The 26,789-nt window shown below is 37.7% G+C and overlaps 1 protein-coding gene, 1 long non-coding RNA gene and 1 other non-coding gene across 5 annotated transcripts in view; 2 read left to right on the top strand and 1 right to left on the bottom strand.

Annotated features, from left to right (window-relative positions):
* The window catches only part of ipo7 (importin 7), a 53,053-nt gene that overhangs the window by 3,151 nt on the left and 23,113 nt on the right, over window positions 1-26,789 (top strand). For all 3 annotated transcript variants that reach the window (XR_015494560.1, XR_015494561.1, NM_200905.3), the window contains exons 2-11: window positions 8,530-8,611; window positions 14,445-14,598; window positions 14,693-14,851; window positions 16,188-16,344; window positions 16,440-16,529; window positions 20,150-20,244; window positions 20,433-20,517; window positions 20,612-20,746; window positions 23,409-23,508; window positions 23,602-23,678. Coding sequence is in view for 1 of the 3 variants with exons in the window: in NM_200905.3 (NP_957199.2) it covers window positions 8,530-8,611; window positions 14,445-14,598; window positions 14,693-14,851; window positions 16,188-16,344; window positions 16,440-16,529; window positions 20,150-20,244; window positions 20,433-20,517; window positions 20,612-20,746; window positions 23,409-23,508; window positions 23,602-23,678 (1,134 nt within the window). In the remaining 2 variants the exon portion in view is untranslated. The remainder of the gene's footprint in view (window positions 1-8,529; window positions 8,612-14,444; window positions 14,599-14,692; window positions 14,852-16,187; window positions 16,345-16,439; window positions 16,530-20,149; window positions 20,245-20,432; window positions 20,518-20,611; window positions 20,747-23,408; window positions 23,509-23,601; window positions 23,679-26,789) is intronic.
* On the bottom strand, window positions 16,438-20,156 carry LOC147836206 (uncharacterized). Its single transcript, XR_015496499.1, has 2 exons — window positions 18,427-20,156; window positions 16,438-18,314 (listed from the first exon to the last, which is right to left on the bottom strand). It is a non-coding gene; the product is annotated as an uncharacterized LOC147836206 (long non-coding RNA).
* Window positions 16,631-16,811, top strand: LOC137496271 (small nucleolar RNA SNORA23). The gene has a single exon (XR_015496699.1). It is a non-coding gene; the product is annotated as a small nucleolar RNA SNORA23 (small nucleolar RNA).

The raw sequence follows: 26,789 nt of genomic DNA on the forward strand, positions 1-26,789 counted from the left end.
GCAACTTCATTAATATTCATTAGTGTCACTGTTTACACCAGAGACGCCACGTTGTGTTGGCAAAACAAACGTGGAGTGTTGCTTTTATAGTTTGCTGCCATTAAGTTTCGTTTTCATTTTCTCTCTGTGAGAGCTCAGACTCACTTGTGGATTAACAGTGTACGCGACGCGCGACAACAATAATTTACGTGTCCAAGGAGGATTATTGTTTACCTGAGAGCTGTTCTCATCTGCAAACGCTGAAATCCGGATTAGCTTGTAGTATTCTCTTCATAAAGACGCGGCTCTAGTTGCTGGTGATTGTCCTGTCTCTACAGATTTGGTAAGTGAGCGACCAGCGCTCTTTGTTTATTCAGTTTGTTCGTATCGAATTAAGTTAACTATTGCACTGAGTGCAAACATGTTAGCACCGCATTTTGTGACCGGAATAACACACGCGGCTTTCTGACGCTACCTGCCGTGTGCATCTAAGTTTCCGGGAATTGCGGAGCTTTTTTTTCTCTCATTCGCCGTGCGGTATCAAACATTGCATGAAAAATACACGCTTAGAGCAGATCCTCGAATCAAATATCGCGTTTGTCGCGAGGGGCATGAATGAATTCCCTGAATGAAAGAGCCAAACTGCAGTTAAAGTCCAACATTTAATAATCTGGCAAATAATTCAACTACAGATGTCCATGTAGGTTAAACACAATGACTGTAAAAAATACACCATCACTTTCTCGTGTGAGTATTTTGACTGAAACTCGCGCGTGCCCAAATAGACACTCCCACACCATCCCACTTTAGTTCCTCCGACACTCCCCCCTAAACAGAGCTGGACACGCCCGCTTTTCTGACTTTTTCCGAAGTAGAGGTGTGAAAACACCCTGCTGAAACGAGGGGGTTTCATGGCCCTTTAATGCATTGTGTTTTTGCATTTGTTTTTTAATATAGCAGGAAAAGGCAGTTAATAGTTTGTTAGATAGCTGGTATTGTGTGGTATCCAGGCACTTCAGTTTGTTTGATAGGGTTGCAGGATCAGCGAGTCTCATTTAGCGGTAATCCAGCCATATACTGAAGTTGTGTTACTTGAGCAACATGAGTAAGACAACACCTGAGAGACCATCCCTGTTAGAAAGCCTGCTGCATTTGCCTGGTTTTTGGAGGATTTTTTAATTGTAATATCTTTTTGGGAGTTATTTTAAAGAGTTTAAAGGGAAAGTTCATCCAAAAATGAAATTATTTTTCATAAGATGCTCATCTTACACTTGTTCCAAACCTGTTAGAGTTTCTTTCATCGTTTGAATATGAAGGAAAATAAATGAAATACATGTTCGGAAAACATAACATACATTGACTTCCATACTATCTTTGTTCCTACAGTGGATGTAAATGGCTTTTTTATTCTTAAGAATATCTTGTTTTGTGTTCGATGAAATTCATGAAAATGTGGGTCCACTTATTTAGTGTGAGTAAATGGTAAAAATTTTCATTATTGGGTGGAATATTTCTTTGAGGCAAAGCTATAAAGTACAAAATGCATATTAGGTAAATGAGTGAAGTAGAGAAGTTTTAAACTGCCTGACCTCAACAAACTTCCAAGGAGGGACCATATACGTTTTAAATAATTTTAATTATTTATATATATTTTATTTGAACATTACTCGAACTTCGTTCTTATTTAAAACTCTTTTATCATTTTAGTTTATGAATACAGTTGAAGTTAGAGTTATTAGCCGCCCTGAATTATTAGCCCTGTTTATTTTACCCCACTTTCTATTTAAAAAAAGAGAAGATTTCTTTCACACATTTCTAAACATAGTATTTTTAATAATTCATTTCTAATTACTAATTTATTTTATCTTTGCCAGGATGACAGTACATGGCAGGTTAGGGTGATTAGGCAAGTTATTGTATAACGATGGTTTGTCCTTTAGATTATCAGAAAAAATAGCATAAAGGGGCTAATGATTTTGACCTTAAAATGGGTTTTAAGAAAATCAAAACTGCTTTTATTCTAGCCGATATAAAACAAATAAGGCGTACTGTGAAAATTTCCTTGCTCTGTTAAACATCATTTGGGAAATATTTAACAAAAAAAATCTAAGGGGGGATAATTATTCTGACATATTTAATTTTTTTAAATTAATGAATGCTTGATGGTATAGCCAGAAATTGGATTTAAGATGGTGGCTTGCATTGGGGAAAAAAATAAACAACATATTTGCATCACATTGGTACCATTTATATATGATTTCTAAATGAATTCAATTGAAAAATGGCCTACTGGTAGCCCTATTGATGTTTTACAGACATAAATGTGTCTTATTTTTGCCCACTCAAATCATTAATCCAATAATAAAGGGTTAGTTCACCCAGAAATGCAAATATCCAGTTAATTGACTTGCCCACAGGTCATTCAGAAATTACTTTTCTTCAGTTGAACAATAAAGACGATTTTAGCTGAATTTATTTTCATTGGCGATCCGTGTAACGGGAGAGAATAGTAACAGTTTATTATTATTATTATTAAAATAAACACGTTCACATATGTGCAAATCAACAGCTATGGCTCCTGATGACATGCTGAGGTCTCATGAAGATATACGATTGGTCCGTTTAAGAAATTGAACATTATTTGCAATATTTCTAGCTTTAATCCACAGCCTGTGCAAACAGTTAGTGAATGTAGACCTGTACTAATGTGCATGGGCTGGTGATAGTCACCAATATCCATCAACAAACTGCATCATTAAAGCGACAAGACTACAACTGACTACAGTCACTCTTGCACCAAGAACTGTTTGCCCTGGATGTAAATTAAAGCGAATAATAATGTTACATTTCTTATCGGGATCAATCGTTTTGCTTCACAAGTCCACAGTCTGTCATAAGGAGCCATGGCTTTTGATTTGTACTCCTTTGTGTTTATTTGTTTATTAATTTTGGGTGAACTATCCCTTTAGCAGCATTCACAAAGCAAAAAAGAATGAAAATGAGCAATTCAATCATTATGGATGAGACATTTGCAGTAAAAACTCTTAACATAAATTCACAGAGAAAGTAAATGTTGACATTATATTGAAACATCTGTTTATATTTTCCAAAACAACAAACCACAGACTTATGGTTTTACAAAAATATCCATCTGTAAACATTTTTTTGGATTTTAAATGAGTAAAAAAAACGTGTTATGGATGTGACCAAAACAATCGGTGAGCAGTCTACAAAATACTTTGTAGAAATTTTGTGAATTAAACCGCACAACCCAAAAGAAATGATGCTAATCAAAAGGATACGAGTTGGCTCTCAATAGAAGAAAATTATTGATTTTATTTTATTTCTCCATTTATGAGGAAAAAGCTTCATTATGGATGTGACGGATGTGAAATAGCCACTTGTGTGACTTTGGTAAATCAAATATAATTGTTATAAGCACCGACATTTTTGAGTGTTTTGCAGTAATGGAAGATACAAGCCTGCACAAAACACTTTGCTATTATGGTGAAAGCTTCATTTTTTAATTCTTTGTTTATTGGTTTTATTGAACATACAAACATAAACTAAAAAAAAGGACAAAGACAAGGTTATCAGTGCAGAAGTATAGCAGCAAAAGTCAGAAAAAAAAATAAACACAAATAAAATACAAAAATCGTAATACACAAATAGTCATGCTGTGATTGAGGAAAGTCACACGTTATAAAAATACATTAGAGGTGTACAGAGAGTCAGAGGTTCATTAGGGGCATCCATATTTTTTTGAAAGACATCCCTTTTGTTTAAGTAGTATGTATATTGTTCCAAGAGCATTGTTTCATTCAAGAGTTGTATAAACAGTTCAAGTGTTGGAGGCCTTTGTTGGTTCCAGTTGAGCAAAATGCTTTTTTTTTTTTGCTAGATAGTGTCTCTTTATAGAAGTAGGATCAAGTGTCTTGTTCAGTTCTGTACCAAAGAGGTGTATTGTTAAAACTTGATTTATTTTATGGCAAGGTTGACATTTGCATGGAATTTCTCACACAAATCCTCTAAAAAGTGCAGATGTTATAGTGTCATTCAGTAAGGAAAGTTCTAGCTGTGATGCCTAAATGAGTTTATGCAAAGCAAAATGCACTTTACAAACAGAAATGTTCAGTTCATCGCAGATTCAGATGTGCTCAGTCTTCTTGATATTCATTTCATGAAGTACCACTGGAATATTAGTGACTTGTCTTTTTGACTTTGCACCGCTTGAGTCTTTCTAGAATGCGAAATGTTTCGAGTTTTCTATTTGGGAGACCTTGAAGTCAAAAGGTTGAAGAGCATCGAAGTGTAGGATTGATACCGGCTTTAGTCTCCTGTGTCACAGTCACTCAGCTGGCCAGGCTCCAGAGGGCCCATGTGGACAGCAGGCCTGGATTCTTGTGTGCTGACGCTGTGGTGGTCGGGTGAGAACGCTGTCATGGCATTTCAAGCTACGTGCGTTCATTCAGAGCTGGTTACAAAGGAATCACCACAGGATTATCTGTAGGCGTTCTGTGACTTGGATGGACAAAATGAAATGTCTGTCGTTTCATATTATATCGTTTATTTCGCGGTGTCAAAATACGTTGTAATGCTTTTTTGTCAATTACATTAGCTCAATATTATACATTATTTATGTATAATATATCATTTTTGTTTTTAAATTTTTAATCAAACATTTGTCCTGAAGTTCTAAATGAAGTGAAAAATATGATCACATTTGAATGAGTAAATTTGAGTTTATACTTCAAAATAAAACACAGGGTTTCCACGAGGACTTTAAAAGCGTGAAATAAAAAAATAGAAATTTTAGGCCTTAAGTCTTGTTCTCTGTTCTAGGTCTTACATATTTTTACTCCGGTCCTATTTTTCCGATGTCCATGTAATGCTTCATCTAATGCAAATTTCATTTATTTTTTGTTGTAGTTGCTTGGTCTTTGTGGAGGAGTTGTACTTTATTTTACTAGTCCAAGTGTAATGTGCGGTATTACAACCACAAATGACACCAACATGCAATAGCCAATCAGCTTTGTGTTATTAAACTCAGTGCATGTGGCGAATGTGACGTCATCGCTGTGTTTGCAGAGGTTTGCTGTGGGTGCGCGCGACATGATTTTGGCTGGCGGAGCGCACAAATTTTTTAAAACTCGAGCAAATAGCACGGCGCCGCATTTGATTTGAATTAAATATGAACCATTTTGAAGAACGTTTGTCTGAAACCTGAATGACTGTACAGACATCTTAATGATCTGATCATAGAGATAACCAGATGACCAATAATTGCAACAGCAGTGGAAAAGAAGGAAAGTTTTGTTAAAGTTTAGAAAATCCTGAGGAACACATTTGTTAAAACTAAACAGAGGCCATGCGAAAGGGAGACCGAGGTGGTTTTAATATTACGGAATGTTTTCCCCCCATTTGTAGGGTTTACACTAATGTATACAATATATAATATAATTGCTGCATAAGATATAACACTAACAATGACAGCCGAAATAACGATTAGCCCGTAAAATGCCCCCTTAGTGCCTCGCTAATGCTGCAGTAGCTAAAAAAAAAAAATGCTATTTGGTGTACGTACTGCTAGTGTTTTTCCCTACCGTTAAACTTCCAATAAAAGCTTAATGTGACTTTTCAATTTCATACGGTTTCATTTACGGCATTGATGTTATAATGTTATTAAAATATAATCAGTTAAATAGACTTAAGCGTTTATTTAGTTGTTTCAGCGTAAAACTAGATGAAAAGTTTAAACGCAAGCATCGTCAGTAGCAGCAGGCAAGCGCAGAAACTCCATTGAAAAATACTGTGGTAAAATAAATGTACATATTTAGACATAATATGTGGTAAAATAAATGTACATATTTAGACATAAGACATGGCACGGTGAAATGAAATTTAACTCGGTGCTTCTTGTGCGTTCTGAGACCCACTTTATATCGTATCTCAATCAGGCTATGAAGATCAGTGACTTCTATGGAAAACAGACCTTAAACGCTGCGATTTTTGTAATGGCACAACAGTTTACTGAATGCTCTTTAACTGGGCTACTGAAAATTAAGTCCTTCTGCTTTTACCCTAATTGGGGGTAAAAATGAACAAAAGGGAGGAAAACACTGAGATGGCCATAAATGGTGACTCTTCATTAATTGTAATTAGTTTGGGTAGATGTCAGTGGCTTTTTCCTACAGAAGTCTCAACTTGACTACTAGTGTGTGTTTTGTTTATGGTGTTCAGCTTTGCAGGCTAGAAGTAGATGTGGTGTTTGTTTGGAAGTGAACTTGTTGGGAGTTCCTTGAAATGCTGTTTCAGTTCCGCACAGTTTGTAAACTGTTTATCATGTCAGTTAATAGAAAGTGTGTATCATGGTATACTGTTTGTACATGGTAAATACATTCTTTTAAAATCTGAAACTAGCTGTGACTTATTCCAGAGATGCTTGTGTAATGTAGATAAGGTCAAGCAAATAGTGCACAGACGTTGTTATACCTTAAAGCTATTTTCCTTGACTAGCTTGAGGTGTATAATCTTCATTTTATGAAGAGGACCTAAAATATAAAATATTACAATGTTTATTGTCACTATATTTTACAAGGTATTTTACTTGCAAAAAAAAAAATTGTCACCCGGTGTAACTTCTTGTTAATTGTGATTTATATTCTAGAAAAAAATGTCATTCATTGATCTGAGGGCATTTCTGCATTGTTAAAAAAACACTGTTGCATTCGGAAAATAAGTGGTTTCTCTATTTAATTTCTTTAGTGACAGACACAAATGTATTTAAAAAAATAGTTTGGGTTATTTAGGAGTCATTGCATATTTTGAACTACTTGTACACTTACATTTCTGTATGCTTGTAATAGTTTGGTTAGCTTCTGTAGTGGTGATGATCACAAGTATAATTTTTGCGCCAATCAACTTAAAAGAAAGTAGGCAACAAATTAAGGCCCCGTTTACACTAGTGCGTTTTAGTTTGAAAACGCATAAGTTTTGCTACGGTTACGCCATCCGTCCACACTACGCCGGAGTTCTCGAGCGCCGAAAACGGAGCTTTTTGAAAACGCTGGAGAGGCCGTTTTCATTCTAAAACGCTGCTGCTCCGTCTCAGTGTGGATGGGGAAAGACGGAGACATCTGAAAACGGAGGCGGGGCTGCAGACATTCGCCTATCTGATTGGGGCTTTTCCTCAATATTAAGTAGCCTACACAGTTCAGTCTCGCATCCTCTTCTTGTAAGTTAAGACTTCGCAAGTTTGATCAAGGCTGCAGTCTCCCCCTTCTCTTGATATGGAAAACATACCGAGGACACGGGTAAATCTTCAAAGGGAACAGTGTACTTTATAACTTCATTCACATCACCCTGGCTACGTTGTTTCACTTTCTCAACAATAAAATGTAAACATGATTTAAGGAACTGCCTATTTTCTTTTTAATATTAGCAACTTAACAGACAGCAGAAATGTTGAGGCGTCGTGCTGCATATATGAGCGTCATCTTCACTGTGTAGATATTTATAACAAAACGGAGCCGATAACAACTGCCTCCTTTCAATTTCAGTGAAAATACGAAACGCACACTCTCTTTTGCTGAAAATCAGTTTTAATAATCGATAATTATAAAAGTATAACATACAATAAGTTTATACATTGTAGGAAATAAAGGCAAGCGATCAGTCAATGTACCTGGATTAATCATTAACTTATCTTTGCGCTTAACCAAAACATGTTACCCGTGAACAAGTAACTTAATAGATTCCAATGACCAAAGTCAGGGAATTGGCCTATGTCGTTAGATAAAGACAAAAACATGAATGAAATATCACGTTTAGTAAATATAGTGAGATTAGATCCAGCGGAAGATGCGTGATGAGCAGTCCGACAAGCAGAGCTCTCATCTGGGTAGAAATGCTGGAGCGCTTGCCCGTGAGTGTGTGTGTGGTCACGTGATGTGCGTTTTCAGCGTTTTGGTGTGGACGGAGAGCAGTTCAGAAACGCTGGGTAAAACGCGAGTGTGGACGCAGATCGTTTTCATTCTACAACGCCGTTTTAAAACTAAAACGCACTAATGTAAACGGGGCCTAAGTGTGGTTTTAGATTTGCTGTCACACTCCTTCTTGTGTGTCTGAGAGATAATCGTTTGTAATTTGAATGCAAAATCTAGCAAAACATTTGAAAAAGTTTGAAATTAATTGAGAAAAAAAACAGTATTGTAACTATGGAAATGCAAAATCAGCCAGGCAGTAGGATTACATACAAAAAAGTAAGAAAAAAAAAGATGAAAATCATTGTAATGTTGTCTACTTGATTTCTAGTAGACAACAATATAAGTAGATCCGTAGTCTTTCATCAAAAGTTGTCCTCAAACTATTGAACACCCATTCTTGTCTTGGGACAATGTTGACTGACGTATTTCCAAAAGCCTCGGATCAATTTAACATCGAAACAAGAGTTTGTGAATCAGAACAAAGCTTCAGTCAGTATCACATTTTCTGGCTAATTGAATTCTAACCTACATTTCTTTACATTATCACTTGTTTTCCTCTCCACAGGGCCATAGCCAGGTGAACTTTATGTCTACACTACTGCAGCTGACCATGACTGAACAGCTGGATTTGCCCGTACGGCAAGCAGGTATGTTTTAAGATCCAGACTCTCCTCTCTACAGAAAGCAAAGCTTCCTCAGACTGCTGCTGTCACACTGTTGAAGATGATTGTCCTCCTCACTGTCACTCCATGAGCCGCCCTGGTCCGCCTTTAGTATCAGATGTCATATGTTGACACAGAGCTGAGACATTCTGTCACTGCGTGTTTGAATATAGCAATAACACACACAGATATATTTGTCAATGAAGTCAAGGGTGTAGTTTCTGCAGATTAGATATTTCAGTAGTTTTCCTGAGTTAATGAATGCTTGTTTGTGACCCGGGACCACAAAACTTAATGTCTTATGTTTCACGGGTATTATTTCGGTAACCAGAAAAAAATAATTGGTTTATATTTTGACAACAATTATTAGAATATTATGTACAAATGTTCAGTGAAGACGTGTAGTATTTTTTCTACTCTAAGTGTACAGTAGTCAACTTTTAAAGTGGTTCAGAACCTTTCATTAAAGTTGTCCTAAAACTATTGAACAACAACGAATGTTCAAATATCAAATGTTTCAAACTGCTTTAGAGAAAAAACGAAATTTGATTCGTAATAGGCATTCCCAGGGCTTTATTTGTGCAGGAACACGCCAGATCCGGCACCTCTAAAATCTGATCCTGCACCTTATTTTACCGACCCCCCCCCTCAACCACACTTCTCTTTTAAAGCAACTTGCTCAGTATTTCCAAATATTGTCCCATTCTAACAAACCATACACTACCTGACAAGAGTCTTGTCGTTGATCCCAGTTGTACGAGCAACAACTAATAACTTGACTTCTAGTTGATCATTTGGGAAAGTGGCAGAAGGTAGATTTTTCTGATGAATCAAATACTGCAGAAGACCTATTGAAACCCGCATGGACCCACGATTCTCACAGAAATCAGTCAAGTTTGGTAAAGTAAAAATCATGGTTTGGGGTTACATTCAGTATGGGGAATGTGAGAGATCTGCAGAGTGGATGGCAACATCAACATCCTGAGGTATCAAGACATTTGTGCTGCCCATTACATAACAAACCACAGGAGTGGGGATGCCACCAAAACCGTTCCTTAAAAAAATAATACCATAGAATGCTAAAACTAATAGCATTTAATTTAATGTGATTGAGTATGTTTATAAGTATAAAATTTGCCATTGCCACATTTGTTAAGTACTGGAAAAGTTAGAAAATGCACCTGGAATGTGTTGGAAAGTGTAAGAACTCTGCGTATGTGACTATATTGAAATCTTTTGAAGTCTAGTATTACTCACAAAAAGTGACTTTACCTTTTATTATACAGCCAATACTTGTTTTGTGACTGACAGTTGTGAAACAAACACTGTTCATAGCTGAGTTGGGAGCGTCTCGCAGTACATTCTTCAAGGAGTTTGAGTTCTCAGTATCATAAAAAGAACTTGATGGATAGTGTGTCTTATTCCTGAGAGAGAGCTGTTTTGTTTTTCTTTTAATTATGACTAAAACTCTTTCTCTTTTTTTACTTGGGGCCAATTATTTCTGTCAATCATTATCTCTAGAAATGCTCTAAAATGTGAGGGGAAAAAAAAAACTTGTTTTGACAAGTTTTTGTGAAGCAATTATATATTTTCTTGATTTACATTAAGATTTAGTCGGTCCAATAACAGGGTTCCCATTGACAGCACCATGGTGCTATATGTCGGCACACTTAACGACTACGCTATTGGCACCAACATTCTGGTTCATTTTTGTTTGGTATTAAAACTTTATTTTCCATTTATCAAAGCGTAACTTTTCTATACTGTTATGGTGTACTCACTCTATGCTATCCGAACCGTGCCCTGGCCAGTTTCCCGGATCGTTTGAGGAGTGCGCTGAATCGGGCTCAGGTACGGTTCACTTGGCTGGCCCGGTTAAAAGAGGTGTGCCTGAGCGCGGTTCACTTGGGCTTTGGCGCGGTACGCTTGTGTGCGAGTGCAAAACGCGCCTAAGCCCGAAGCTGAAAGCAAGACGTGATTTTTTTTTATTAATCAATCCTACCGTTCAATGAACGCAAACTGTCGTAGTTTATTAAAGACGCAAACGCCTCACTGCACCACAGTTGCACCTTCAGCAAACCTACTAATTCCTGCAGCACGAGGACTTTGATTGTTTTAGAGCGTCAAAAGTGGCGAATCTGTTTGGCAAAATATTTGACTGTCACCGCGTCCCAAATGACTAAAACAGTATAACTAGAGAAATCTCCACTGTGCTGAGCAAAAGCGCTTACTGAACAGTAAGTCCCCCCCCCCCCCCCCCCCCTCCCCAAGTTTGCCGTCCACATGTGCAACTGCAGATCATTCAGTCACGTTCAGGACTGAGGAGAGTTGCTGATTCAGCGGCAGCAGGCAGGATTACTCGCTTCCTGCTTTATGAACCCATCCACCATCAGTCGGCTGTTTGATTGTCTCCAGTATAACTCATTCTGCCCGTCAGCTAATGCTGGATACATATTCAGCACTCACATCATCTTTGTGTGCTTAAAGGAACACTACACTTTTTTTTTAAGGATGGTGTATATTTAACACCTTAGTTGAATTGGGAAGTTTTTAGCTTAGCATAAAGCATTGAATCAGATTAGACTATTATCATCTAGCACAAACAAAAACAGGTATTTTTTTTTATTTAAAGGTTGATTCATAGTAGTTACATTATGTATAAGACCAACAGAAACGTTATTTGTTCGTGGCTGTGGCTTAGAACGGAATGCTATGCTGGAATGATTGTAGTTACTAGCCATAATGACCAAGAACAATAGCAACTTTATTTTAGTCTTGGTTCACTACAGAAGAGTCTTCCAACTTAAATTGGAAAATCTCTTTTTTTAGCAAGATGCTAATGGGCTAATCTAATTCAATGAGTTATGCTAGCTAAACTAAATGTGCTTTCGCCACACCCATAGATAAGCTGAATGGATTTAAAAATTGGTAAAGCTAAATCGTTTACCTTCAGAGACTTTATTATTAACCTGGAATGTGTGTAGTTCCTATTATATTGGCCTAGAAAATAGTAACCTTTCATTTTCTTTCCATTTTAGTACACTACAGAAGAGTCGAGCTTAAAGAGCCACTGTAAAGGGCTTTTAAAAATGACCTTCCAAGTGAAGTGAAACATCCAGCTAAGGCTTATATCTGAAAGTGCAGTGTTTAAAATGATTGATTCATTTTAAGAGTCGACTCCTAGTGCTTCAAATGAATCGTTTTGATAATGAGTCTTTAGCCGTTTTGGCAGGGCCCCGGCCAGTTGTTGCGTGCGCAAACCCAGGAAAATTGAAACCGGCGGCCCCGCCCACAAACATACAAACACTGTAGCAGATCCCGGTTGAATCAAGTAGTGAAGACGCTGTGCTCAGCTGGATATTATTGGATGTGCGTGGGGAAAGTTTGTTTTATTTTTCTACCCAAAGATGAAATTACGGGAGTTTTCCGAAATAAATAACAAAACGGCAGGGTGGTGGGAGATGGGTATGAAATATGGGAGACTCATAAAAAATAGGAGTGTTGTCAGGTATGTCGACCAGTCGCAACAGGCCGTCTTCGGTACAATCAGCGCAGATTAGCTTCACGCTAATGAGGGTTTGGGAACAAATAAATCGCTGCACGAATCATGAGAGTTGCTGGGATGATTAGGTATGCATGCATATCAGACTGTTGCTGGAGACCCTTAAAACCAAAATATGACCCTTTTAATGTATTATAGGGGCTCTTTGGATGTGAAAAATAACTCTTTGGTCAGTTTATTTTTTGGTGAGATGCTAATGGTCTAATCCATTTCAATGATTTATGCTAAGCTAAAAGTGCTCTTGCCAAACCCATACACAAGCTGAATGGATTTCAAAATAGTAGAACCCAACTATTTAACTGCAGAGCACTTCAATGCAATTGAACAATTCAACTTAAATGCAGCAATTCACAAAAAGGTGTCTCTTTAAACCAATCACACGTTATTCTACATGTCTGGTTGCTTGTAAGGACTAAAATGTTTTTCGACCGGAAGAGACAAAGGCTCCAGATGCTAAGTGTGTCTAAATATATGAGCGTTTGTAGTGAAGTTGTGTGAATAGCTCTCTAGAGAGGCCTCAAAGACACCTGCTGGGGTTTTTCAACAGATGCGCAGCTGCATTGAGTGCCTGGCATAGTTGAGGCTTTCTCTACATCACATGGGCGTTCAAGGAGAAGCGTGTTAAACTTAGTCTTTATTAGCTTTATCTGGGCCAACGAGTTTTCAGAATCTCATGTTTTTTGTTTTATTTATATTAAAGGGATGGTTCACACAAAAAAGACTTATCATTTTGGTTTTTGTGTTAAACGCGCAACTATATTTTGAAGAATATTGGGAAAGAAACAGCCATTGACATTTATGGTAGGAACAACAATTATGGAAAAAACATTGGTTGTTTTTTTAACATTCTTCAAAATATCTTATTTTGTGTTTAACATGAAAGAAATGCAAACTGGTTTGGAAGAAGTGAAGGATAGGAAAGTAATGACATTTGTCTTTTTTTTGTGTCAATTTGAGGTGCTGTCATTTTTTTACAGATAAAATCAAGTTGTTTCGATGGGAACCCAAATCATTGGAATTTTGAAGTCTGATGCGTTTTGCAACATTTAAGCTTGTTTATTCGCTTTAGTGTGAGCTGTACATACAATATACATGCATGTTTGGAGGACCAAACCTGCAAAAATTAAATAAAAAAAATTATATAATAAAAAAAATTATTATTTTATATATAAATATTTAAATAAATGAAACCATAAGGTATTTACATTAAAATACCTTATATCTGTTTGTTTACATGGGTTGATTTAGTTGATTATAATACAAAAATCAAAACTTTTAAAAAATATTTACTTCAAATTGAACTGAGTAATGAAGTAAATTCATTGAATATGCAGCAATCTACAACATATTAATATAAATACACCATAAAGTAAACAATCTGATCATTCAACAGAATCTTGTTCTCCTCAATGCATTGTTTGTGAGCTTTTCATTTTGAACGTGCAGCTCTTGTTTATTTGATGAAATCAGACTTTTGATTTCAAGTTCACTCACATTAGACAGTATCAGAATTCCAGTTTATCATCTCCAAATAAAAGGAAAGTTCACTAAAATTAATCTCAGCCAACGTGTTTTTATTTTTTTCTTCTTTTAGAGAAGTTTTTTTTTTTTGACCACTTTATATCACATTTTTAGCCATGGTCTTCTTAAGTGAGTTATGTTGCAAATTTCAACGGTGCACTTTAAGAATCAAAAAAAGCATGTATATGAAAAAAATGTACCGAGCTGTAATTATATACCTTATTCTTAGCGTATGAGCAGGCACAGCCATGGGAATCTTTTAGGCTTAAGACTTCCGGTCTCCTTCACTTCCATTCGTACTAATTTGATTTTATAATTATTTATTGTACATTTATTAGTGAATGTTTTGCCATGAATATAGCCAATGCTGCTGTTATGGCATTAAAACCTAAATGAATAAATAAATCCACTTTTGTTGGTGTCGTCAATCTGGCAACCTGCTCTTGCATGAGTTTTAAACAAGGGGTGCAAACTTGCATACTGCTCCTTTAAGACATTTATTATCATAGCCAGTTAAATCAGTAGATCTTATTACCTTTATAAAACTTTTTACCTGATTAATACCTTTTCACACTTGCTAAGTGCATTTTACAGTTCACAAATCTATTTCAGTCGCAAATGAAAAGCATGCACTGTGTACAATGTAGCTGCATATATATGCGAATATTTCAGTCAGCGCACAGCCTTTGAGTCCAAATTCGACTGTTATCTCAGACCTCTGTCTTTGTCATTCAGGTGTGATCTATTTGAAGAACATGGTGACACAGTTCTGGACTGAGGGAGATAACGCAAACACTGAAGCGCCTACCAGCACCATCCCAGAAACGGACAGGCAGTTCATTCGAGATAACATCGTGGAGGCCATCATCCAATCCCCAGAGCGCATCAGGTAACACAAACCGGTGCAAGCACATGCGGGAATGCAGGATCACTTTCTTTTCTAACATTGCTTCTTTTTTTCCCTCCTCTCTTCTCTTTCCTAGAGTGCAACTCACAACTTGCATTCACCACATGATTAAGCACGACTACCCCGGTAGATGGACAGCTATAGTGGACAAGATTGGCTTGTATCTGCAGTCTGATAACAGTTCCTACTGGCTGGGCATCCTGCTGTGCCTCTACCAGCTGGTGAAGAATTACGAGTAAGAGAACTGTGAAGCGCTCGCAGGTTGATTTGTGAATGGTTCAGAGAAAGCAGGATTTGGCAGACAGCGTCTCATTTGATATTTTACTGTCGATACGTTCGCTCGCTTTCTGTTAGATCTGCATTCATTAATTTAGAAATAGCAAAGGTGTCAATGTGATGATGATAACAGAGTAGCAGGGTTAAAAGGCAAACGGAAATCCTTATTTTAATATATTTTTTGCCACTGGGTCATCATTACATAATGGTGAGATGCTTATTCAGTGGCTAGCGCTGATCATTAAAGATGCTTTCATAACCACAACAACAACAAACATTGATTATGTCAAGGCTTCTTCTGGAATCAAATGTTCTTGTTGCAATTGATTGCTGAAGCTTTGATTATGATAAATGATAAATGGGGTTATCATGGTATTCACCTAAGCCACAGGTGTCAAACTCATCTCCTGGAGGGCTGCAGCTTTGCAGAGTTTAGTTGCAGCCCTAATTAAACACACCCGATCAAATCTAATCGAGTCCTTCAAGCTTGTTTGAAACCTACACGTTAAGCTGCGATCACACTAGAGATTAAGCATGCGAAATTCTCTTGTATGGTGCTGATAAAAGGGGCGGGAATAAACAAGATGATTAGACATTAAAAAAGCAAGCCGTTTGTCGACTGAACTAAATTTATTTTTGATGTCTTGGTCACACTGTTTGGAGGGCCGGAACAAAGTGCCTCGAGGGCTGGGTTCGGCCCGCGGGCCGCCAATTGAATAGCCTTGGCATAGATAAATTAAACTTTAATTACTCCATTTAATAACAATTGTTGATTTTTTTTTTTTTTTTTTTTTTTTTTTTTTTAATGCATTACTAAGCATTAATAAATTAACAGATTTATAAATGTTTTGCAGTATTCATTACGTTGACTTTTGCTAAATGAACTGATGCTAACAAATGGAATCTAACTGTAAACTATCATTAACTGTAAGAGTTAACAAACAAATTTGGCAGTGGAAGATGCTAACCATCGCACAAAATGTTGAACTTCTGGACATGCTAAAGGAAGGTAGAAGTTACACGAGAGTTTAAACGAGAGAGAAGTGTGAAATTGTTAATGCCTATCTGAGAAAATAGTGTAGTGAGGGATTTTGCAGGTTAAAAACATCTAGAATAATTGTAAAAAATAAAGCTGACTCTTTCGCTGATTCTCACGATTACTCTCACGATTATCGAGGGACCACTTAAATGCTTTTTATAATGCCAAAAAAAGTCAATCTTGCAGTCAGTTTGAACAAATTGACACTGTTCCAACAGTTGTGAATGCCTTCTGAAAGTCTTGTTTTCTCTCTAAGGTATAAGAAGCCAGAAGAGCGCCAGCCACTGGTGGCTGCCATGCAGATTTTCATGCCAATGTTGAAGGACCGGTTCATACAGCTGCTGCCAGACACCAGTGCTGACTCTGTCTTGGTACAAAAACAGATCTTAAAGATCCTCTACGCTCTCTTCCAGGTACTACCATCAACTCTAATGCCTGCAATATCTAGAATAAAGCTTCATCCGGTTGTTTGTGTCTGTTTTGCATTTATTGATTGATCTTTCAACAGTACAACCTCCCACTGGAGCTTATTAATAGGCAGAATCTGACGGAGTGGATGGAGATTCTGAAGACAGTTGTGGACCGAGACGTTCCTCAAGTAAGATTGTGCTTTTCATTATCATATAGCATCATGTTCGTCTATTCATGCGTGTTTACAACAAAAGAACGCTAGATTTTAATATCAGTCCATTGGCTGTGGGTGAATGGTGTGCGTGGTATCCGTCTGCGTTTAGTGCCGTCTCTGGTCTGTGTCTTACAGGCTGTGGGACGGTTCTCACACCGCACTCACGGCCACAGAGCCACCGGAGATCATAGTACTGGCCTAGTGTTGTCTAAATGACCAACCACCACTGACCAGCCTCCATAGTCTCCAACAAAACCTAGTGCATTCTACCTAAAACCCAATGACATACTATTAGGGGAGCGACGGTACAGATTGCTCATGGTTTGTTTGTATAGTTTTTTTTTTTAATGTTGTGGTTTTAAGCAAAGGCTAATAATGTTACATTGATGAAGAGAGCTGTGCACGCTAGGGTTTAGTTGATAGTCGATTCCATCGCAGATTGACGATACACGTCACGATGCTGAGGCATTTTAAAACGATCCACATCCACACTGGCGTTTCGTCTTTCTGAACGGCCCTCCTTCCACACTATACGAGAACCACTTGCTGAAAACGCACATCATGTGACAACACACACTGTCATGCACTCGTCTAAGCTTTAACTCCAGTTCAGCGCATGCTTTGAGCAGTGCATGTCGGACAGTTTATCAAGGATGTATCGCTGGATCGTGTCTCACTATAGATATTAAAGGTGATATTTAATTCATCTTGTCTTTTCAACGACTCTTCGGTCATTTAAATCTATCGGGTAACGAATCACAGCATCAGTAGTACACTGCTTCAATCTTTCGCTTTCACGCTTGTGCTTTATAATTTTAGTGAAAACCTCAGATACTGTTGGTTGGTTCCTGTTGGTTGTACACCTTTTTTACCAACCAAGGTTGTCAACGCCATTATAACATCACATCACTCTGCCTATTTATGCCAGAGTCGCGCAGAAAAAGTGATTGACAGGTGGTAATTTGTGTGTAACATTTATTTATGGTTACACAGATGCACAGATAGTTGATGCACAGATGCCTATGATGATGATGCCATCGTCCGTTGCGTTGTTTTACATTAGACATCGTACAATGCCAAATTGGTCGACATCGTACAACCCTAGTGCACGTTCTGTTCTTCTGCCTTAGTTTCAAAAATGTATATTTTTTGTTTATTTATTAGTTATGCTTCAACAAATTTTGCTGATGAATATCTGTGTCATCGCGTTTATGTCCTGATTTCATAATCGGAGTCAATGTGATAGTACAACAGGGCTGGATGATATTGCAAAAAAAGTATCACATTATCATCTTTCTTATCATTCGATATCAATAATTATTGATTTTTTTTAGCAATACGTTTACGAATTTTAGGCTTTTAACCACTTTTAATTTGCCAACATTATGAAGACAAATAGTTTTAATAGTCAAAAGTATTTAAACAAAATATCTGATCTCTTTATAATAAAATAATGTAAGTGTTCAAGAGACTCTGAAACTTGATAGATAAAATGTTATATATTGTGTGCTAGAGGTGTGAACCTATTCTGGTCTCGTGGTTCGGTTACAATTACCATGCCATTGATTCGGTTCAATTCGATATCACGGTGCATTGACGATGCTTTCCATACACAGTGTTATATTTGGGGGTGGAGGCTATTACAAGCTGTCTGTATAAACACACAGACACACAGTACCACACTGTCTCTCATTCACAAACATACACAAATATAGACAGCACCAAACAAACAAACCCACACACTCACACACTTAAGCCCTCTCAATATGCGTTTAGCTGGGAGAGCTCGTGCTGAGCGGAGCAAAAAAAGAAGCACTTTTCCGACGGTCCCTTACTGAGAGCTCCGCTCCGCACGATCTCCTGGCTAAACGCATATTGCAAGGGCTTTAAGGGAGCAGTGGTCGTAATGTTGAGCGAAAAAGAAAAAGACAGCTGTGAAACATAACCAGCTTTGTCTTTTTGTAGGAAACACACTTTAGATCTTTTTAGAGTAAGAGGCTTTTGATATATTGCCGCTATAACTGAATGTCTCTGGAATATCGAAAACGAAACCAACTTAGCCGCGCTCATTTCTGGTGCCCCCCTGGATGTACAGCGCCCTTAGCATTTGCCTATACTGCCTATGCCACGGGGCGGCCCTGAGTTTGCTGCTGAGTGTTGTAAATACCGGCGCTCACCTCACTCACAACATAGCGCATAGGAGATAAATGACGTCAGTACATAATAACAGGTTATGATTATTACCGAACCGAATTGTCCGCATTTGCATTGCAGTGCACACGAAAAAAACTATTTTGACACCCCTATTGTGTGCAGTGGTGAAGTGTAAACGCTGAACTATCAAAGCAAACTTGGTGTGAATAATAATGAAACCATAAACCTCAAACTCTATCAACAACCCTAGTTATAATAATAAAATCTGAGCTTTCAAGTAAAGGAACCAACTATTATTGTTAAAATACACATTGCAACTTTACAAATTGTAAAGTTGGATGACTACTTAACCCCTATGCTAAAAACTCTTTCAGATGGGTAGCTAGGGCTGGGATGCACAAGAAAAGAAACAAAAAAGCCACTCTGGCGACACCCTACATCCTTTTTTTTTATTCACAATTTCCTCACTGCTGCTAGACGGCACTTAATTTCGCACGTGTTGTTGTTCTGACCTGAAGTAGCAATGACGCAACCCAAAAGTCACATGTGAAAAACATGAGCTCCTGGTTTCCTTCACCATCTTCAATTTTCTTTTGCACTTGCACTCCCCTGGCGTCTCTCGTAACTAGTTAATGGAGAACAGTAAAAAGCGCTGGAGTGTTTGGATACGCTGTGTTTGTCTGAGGTAATTAGTCTTCCAATATTACTGAAATGTATGTGTTCCATACAAAGTGTAAAGCAGATTGGTTGGTTCTACTTGCCACGAGCGCACCACGAGTCATGCATTCGGAAATATTCAGATGTTTTCCACTAGGTGTACCTGAAAAATGTGCACGTCATGTGTTTGCTGCTTGCACAACATGTGCGGGTGGCTCCCATATACACAATGTGCAAGTTGTGTGGCTCCATTGGAAATGATAATCTTACATCCTAAGCTTACTTAGTTGGTTGCTTCCCATGCGCTTCATAACCAACTTTTTTTTTTTTTTCTCGATATTGCCAATAGTGTTTGGTCAATAAATACTGATACCGATTGCATCACCCAGGCCTAGTACAACACTTATTTTGATTTATTTATATTTTGGATATTAAAAGTTTTTCTTATTTAAGCTTTAAAATGTCAATTTAAATCAGTGAACACTGTGCTTTTGTACTTTTAGTTATATTTTTTTTTACAAAAGTAATACCCTCATTTACGGTTTTATATAGTTATAATAAGCAAATTGCAAAAATAAAGTGATGTCGTTTTTTATCCGATTATTCGATAAAATGATCGCACAACTAATCTGTAATCAACACAATCATTAGCTGCAGGCTTAGTTCAGTATTATATTCTGGTGTCCTTGCATACTACCATTAAGTTTGCTCAAATTCACATTTTTCCCGATCTCATTTGATGGAAATGTGCTCATCTAAAGTGCTTTTGTGTGGCTTTGCAGGAAACCCTTCAGGTAGATGAAGATGAGAGGCCCGAGCTGCCCTGGTGGAAGTGCAAGAAGTGGGCCCTTCACATCCTCGCACGGCTCTTTGAGAGGTACAGTACCGGCATAATTTCCTCCCAGGAATGCTAAGAGATAGAGCTCGCGCAGATGACTCATGGTCCATTTGAATTCCAGCCCACGCCGAGCAGTTGGAAAGACTCGTTTAGTTATTTTAAGCCCAAGGTCTTGTGTTTTTGAAACCATTACTGGGTTTTCATGAATGTTTTTTTTCGCCCCTAAGGTATGGCAGCCCTGGCAACACAACCAAAGAGTACACAGAGTTTGCAGAGCTTTTCCTTAAGGGTTATGCCGTGGCTGCGCAGCAGGTAAACACAAGACGTCAATAGATTGTTCAGTGGGTTGATAGGATGAAGCGTGATGAGATAATCATGACCTTTTGGCTCTGTTTGGTTCTTGTAGGTACTGTTGAAAGTGTTGTACCAGTATAAGGAAAAGCAATACGTGGCTCCTAGAGTCTTGCAGCAGACACTGAACTACATCAACCAGGGAATCGCACATGCCGTCACCTGGAAGAACCTAAAGCCACACATCCAAGTATGTACATGGTTGAGATCAGCGGTGTCCAAACATGGTGCTTGAGTGCTGGTGTCCTGCGTAGTTTAGCTCCAACTTCCTTCAACACATTTGCCTGGAAGTCTCTAGTATACCTAGAACATAGATCTCAAGCTCAATTCCTGGAGAGCTGCAGCTTTGCACACTTGCTTCAACGCTAATCAAACACAGAATTCATTCATTCATTTTCTTGTCGGCTTAGTCCTTTTATTAATCCGGGGTCGCCACAGCGGAATGAACCGCCAACTTATCCAGCAAGTTTTTACGCAGCGGATGCCCTTCCAGCCGCAACCCATCTCTGGGAAACATCCACACACACATTCACACACACACTCTCATACACTACGGACAATTTAGCCAACCCAATTCACCTGTACCACATGTCTTTGGAAACCGGAGCACCCGGAGGAAACCCACGCGAAGGCAGGGAGAACCTGCAAACTCCACACAGCAACGCCAACTGAAAACGACCTTTTTGCTGTGAGGCGAACGTGCTACCCACTGTGCCACTGCCTCGCCCTCAAACACAGTATTAGTCCAACTAATCAAGGTGTTGGATCAGCTGTGTTTGATTAGCATTGGAGCAAAACTATGCTGAGCTGCGGCTCTCTAGGAATTGAGTTTGAGAACTATAAAGCTGCGGTCACACTGGGCTTTTCCTCCCATAGACTTCCATTCATACGCACGTGAATGCGTCAGACCAGAAACGCAGGGTCATGCATTAAGTTTCGCAGGTCGCTAAAGTGCAAAGTTCAAGCTTGGTGAACTCTGACCTGCGAAATCGCCTCACTTTACTGCTCGAGACCAACCGAGGATCAAAACATGACCGCTCTGGACAGAAATTTTAAACATGGAGCAATCGCTCGCTTTTTTAATGCCTAATAATCTTGTTTATTCCCGCCTCTTTTCACAGCGACGCACGACAGAATTTCGTATTATCAAACTCTATTGTTGAACGCAGCTTTACCTAGAAAGAGCTTGATTTGCTGGTTTAGGTGTGTTTAATTAGGGTTGGAAGTAAAATTTGCAGGACACCGGCCCTCTAGGAGAACGTTTGGCAGATAGTATATATTGTTTTTTCCAGTTTATCTCCACACTTCTTGAAAATACTTGAATTTTAGACGTATGATTTCAACTACGTAAATGCAAACATAGGTTTTTGAAAGTGCTTGAATTAGATTTAAAGTTAAATTGGTTTATGGTGTTATCGCAGGGTTCCCACATTTCTTGAAAGTACTTGAATTTCATACATAAAGACTCAAGGCCTGGAAAGTACATAACAGAACTTGTACAAATAGGGCACATTATATCAATATTGCAGAAATGACATGTGAGTGTTACCAATTCTTTGAACATGACTGTTTAAAACGGTCAATTTTGAAAAATTACTGTAATTAACATAAATATTAAGTGTAAATGAATGTTAAACAAAGTAAGGACTTTCTTGGAGATGCATGTGCTGAAGTATAAATAACAAAGTTATTACAGTTATTAAAAAACATAATTTACAGATCTTAAATTTACTGTAAATTCAGCAGCTCCAGAGACGTGACCAAAAACAAAGTTTGAGGTATTTTTAATTTAAGTGCAATTTTACGTCTGGTGTAATGACCACTGGGCTGCACGCCCATATTGGTGCCCCTTTGATTATTCACGACTAATGTTGGGCACGTTCCTTTTAAGAGTAATTGGTTCTAGTTACTTCTCACAAACAGTAGATAAGTTATTTTAATATAAAAGTAACTGATTACCAGAAAAAGTAACTGAGTGACTTAAAAAAAATAAAAAAAAACCTCGTCTTTGTCAAATGACTATAAAAATAAATATTAAACATTGCACACTTATCTACTTTATAGTAAGGTTGTTGTGCGATTGTTAGAGCTTTGGTGATCTCAATTACAGCAATGTGCATTTTATTGTCAGTAACTCATTTGGTTACTCGTTTCTGAATAAAGTATCACCATTAGTAATGGCAACACTGCTATTACTGTTACTGTTTACGACATGTTAAACATTAGAAGAAAATCATCCCATTGTGCATGGGCTTTCAGGTCTTTGTGCAATCAAAAATTAAATGTTTATTTTGCTTGTGTCAGTTGCGCAATTGTTGGAATGAGTTTGACAGCCTTAGCCACAATATTTTTAACCACGTCCCTATTACTGTTGGTTTAAAATGAGGGAACGATGTGCAAAGAGAAAGCCCCGCCCCCTACTCAATATTCCATTTCAGTTGGAAGTACAAACTGAAACAAAAGTCTTAGTAACTTCTGCCTCATTGAGACTTTAAAGCTGCTGCCTCTGAAGTAATCTGCTATACAAGTTGCTATTAAATATAAACATGACTTGGTGTATGGGTATTTCCCAGTACTGGGTTGTGGCATAGGCTGTGTAACACACATGCTTAAAAAGTTGGCGGTTCATTCCGTTGTGGTGACACCTGATAAATAAGGGACTTAGCTGAAGAAAAAATAAATGGTTAAGCGTGACTTTCGTGTTGAGCTTCAGCAAACATCCACATCAATATTAGATGATTTTTAAATGGCTGGTTGTAATTGCAGGTAATTTTGTCACTAAAACACTATTTATTTGTATAATATCACTCTCATTTAGTTTTTGTTATTAACTTTACTGTATCTGGTCTCAGGGAATCGTTCAGGACGTGGTTTTCCCGCTCATGTGCTACACAGACAGTGATGAAGAGCTCTGGCAGGAAGACCCTTACGAGTACATCCGCATGAAATTTGGTACGTGAATCACCATAAGTTTCGTTCTGCGTAGAAGTCCAGAAAATAGATCTGCTCATTCTTTCGCGCTCTCTCTCTCTACATCCCTCTTAGATGTTTTTGAGGACTTCATCTCCCCCGCCACTGCAGCTCAGACGCTTCTCTTCACCGCTTGCAACAAAAGGAAGGAGGTGGGTGTTTGGTTTAGAGGCACCATCTGGCACGATGAGGCCTGTGATATGACTATGTTTGGCTGAGTTTTGCGCATGTCTTGCTGCCAGTCCTTATGTATCCAGTCAGCACCCTGCTGCTCCTTCAACAGAACTGTTGGATGCTTCTGACGACAGGTGGAAAGAGAGCTTGTCTGTCAGCTCGAAGAGCTACAAGCGCTTCCTTTGTAATCTGATTTCTAGTTTTTACGTGGGCTGCAGTGAATGATTGTTTTGAAAATTGATTTAGTGAGTTGATGATTTACTGATAATAATTGATAGAGTGCTTCATCTGTTTTACAAAGACAAACATGCTGGAGCGTGTACAATTTATCTTTATCTCTATAGTGCCTACCAGGGCCGGAGTGGGACTCCTTTTTGGCTCTGTAGTTTCAAGCCTTAGACCGGCCTACCTCAGTCGACGACTGACTATATTAAAATAACGTCATTTCCAATTCAGTTACAAATGACACTAACATGTCTTTAAGGACACAGCTGCTTTAGAACTTCAAATGTTTTTCATAAATATGAGAACATTAATTCTTTATAGATATCCAGTCCTTTGTAACGGTTGTCTCGCACAAAAAAAAAATGTACCCCTACATAAGTAACCCAAACAGTATTTTATGTCTTAACACTGAAAATAAAACAAATATATTATACTCTGGTGAGGTTCGAACTGGGATTGGCAGCATCTTAACGTATTGTGCAAACCACTAGACCACGATGGCGCTGTTAAGCATTGCTCTGTTATCAGCTGCTATTGATGTCTACTATTTTTATTTTCAGATTTTTTCAGATGTCAGATTTATTAATTTAGTGAATCATCTGATTTTCATTGAGGTGTAGTATTGATTTATAATAATTAATATTCACTAAGGTGCCGCTGTTTGGGGTGGAATGGGGTGCAGCCCGCAGGTTAATGATGATCATCATTAACCTGCAGGCTGCATTTTGCTCACATGGCTGCGAGAAAATAAATAAAAAGAGCCGAGCTGCGGCAAAATAATGAATAAAAAGAGTGAGGCTATGGTCAAATAAACAATCAAATGAAATAAGTGCAACTGCTGAGAGTGCAAGCAGCTAGGGACACCGGCCCTCGCGCCCCACCGGGAATTCTCCCGGTTCTCCCGATTAGCCAATCCGGGCCTGGTGCCTACACAATGTAGATTGTGTCAAAGCAGCTTAACATAGAAGTTCTAGTTAATTGAAACAGTGTCGGTCTAGTTTTCAATCAATTTTTCAATTAGGTCTCTTGTTCCCCACAAACCTTAATCCAAAATGAAACAATGCATTTACAGATATAACTGCGTTTTTATTAATTTTTTTTTTGGCACAGACGCATCTTAACTGCAGTAAAACAACACGTCTTTGGGGATGCGGCACCAAGTTTTTAAGTTTACGCATTGTTTACTTAAACACGCATTATTTTTGTACATAGGCTTTTGCAGCAGCATGCTCATTGTTGACAACTCATTATTATTTAAGATTCTTATATAACACTTTCTATAATGGATAAAAACAAATATTTGTGTGTATATCACTAATTTCAAAAAGTGTTAAAAAGATAGATGGATAGAATGATCGAATGAATGTTGTCTAGCGATTGAATGAACTCGTATGAACGTTGTTGATCGATTAAACAGATGTTATCAAATGAACGAACATTTGGCAATCGATTGAAAGAAGGTTGTTAAATGAACAAAGGTTGTCGATCAAAGGTTTTTTTACTGAATAAAGGTTGTCGAATGAACTTTGTTGATCGAATGAATGTTGTTGATCGAAAGAACGTTATCGTACGGATGAACGTTGTCGAACGAGCATTGCCGAACAAACAATCTAACGAACGAACGTTGTCTTAGACCCCACATGCTTTAAGTCACAGTCTCCAGATCTGAATTTTCATCAATGTCTGGAAATGGACTGAAAAATTGGTTATAACAGAAACATGCTTCAACTAAACATGCATATATAACATCTTTTAAATGTTTGATTGAAGGGCCTTTTGCATTTAAAAACACATTAACAACTTTAAAGGTGGCAAAACAGAAATTGACACTTGAAGTGTCAACATTTTTTTATAAACAAAAGCCAAGTGACACTTCGTCTCAGCAGCTTTTCTGAACAAAACACAACCAAAGGTCACACGTAACATGGTGCAAAACACAGAGCAGTCTAATTTACAAAATGGCACTTTGTTTATTCCATAAGTTAAAAAAATCAGTCTAAAAAAAGGCATACGAGTTTGACAATTTCACAATTTACAACTCTAGCTCATTACAAATCAAACAGTACAGTTTTGTTCCGGATTGAAAAAAAGTGCATACCTCTGTTCAGTCATCTTTGATAATTTTTTTTGTCAACTTAAATTTGACCTTTTATTTATTTATTTATTTAATTTTTTTACCATTCAAATGCCACCAGCGTTAAAGTGTCTTGCGATTACCGCCAAAGTCATTTGCTGACTGGATGCCATGACAACAGCGTCTCATAGAAGAACTATTGCTGCGGTTTTGTTTCGGACCGCTGCAAGACATTTAAAATACAAACAAGATTACAAGTTTATCCCTCCTCTTATCAAAGTATAAGTTTATAAAGTAAATAATTTTTTTTTTCCTTGCATATAATCATAGTGTGTTTGAAATATGAAATGTAAGTGGGTCGATATTCAATTTGGAGTCCTAACTTTGAGAGCCCTTTCTTATACTATAATAATATCCACAGAAGCTGGCATGCCATTTAATAAGCAAAACAACAAACAAATGTTGCCATTCTTTCAGATTTACTAAGAATTGCTTGATTGTAGTTGTTAATCTTACAACTTGAATCATTTAAAACTGACCAACCGTCAAGTTGAAACTTTTTGATAGCCTATGTGCTCATACAAGTATTAGTACATGATATAATTAATTATGAAACTGTTTTAGCATCATTAAAAATACATAATCTACTGAGATCCAGTATTATGCAACCGCAGAATTGTGGGGTCAGTTCATTTAATCTTTGTTTATTTGATTGGACGTTGATGGAAGTTAGGTTTATGCTATTTTTCTATAACTCGCTCTACACTAGGCCTGCACGATAATGGGAAAA

Source organism: Danio rerio, chromosome 7, assembly GCF_052040795.2.
Source record: "Danio rerio strain M-AB ecotype USA chromosome 7, GRCz13ab, whole genome shotgun sequence".
Classification (NCBI taxonomy): domain Eukaryota; kingdom Metazoa; phylum Chordata; class Actinopteri; order Cypriniformes; family Danionidae; genus Danio; species Danio rerio.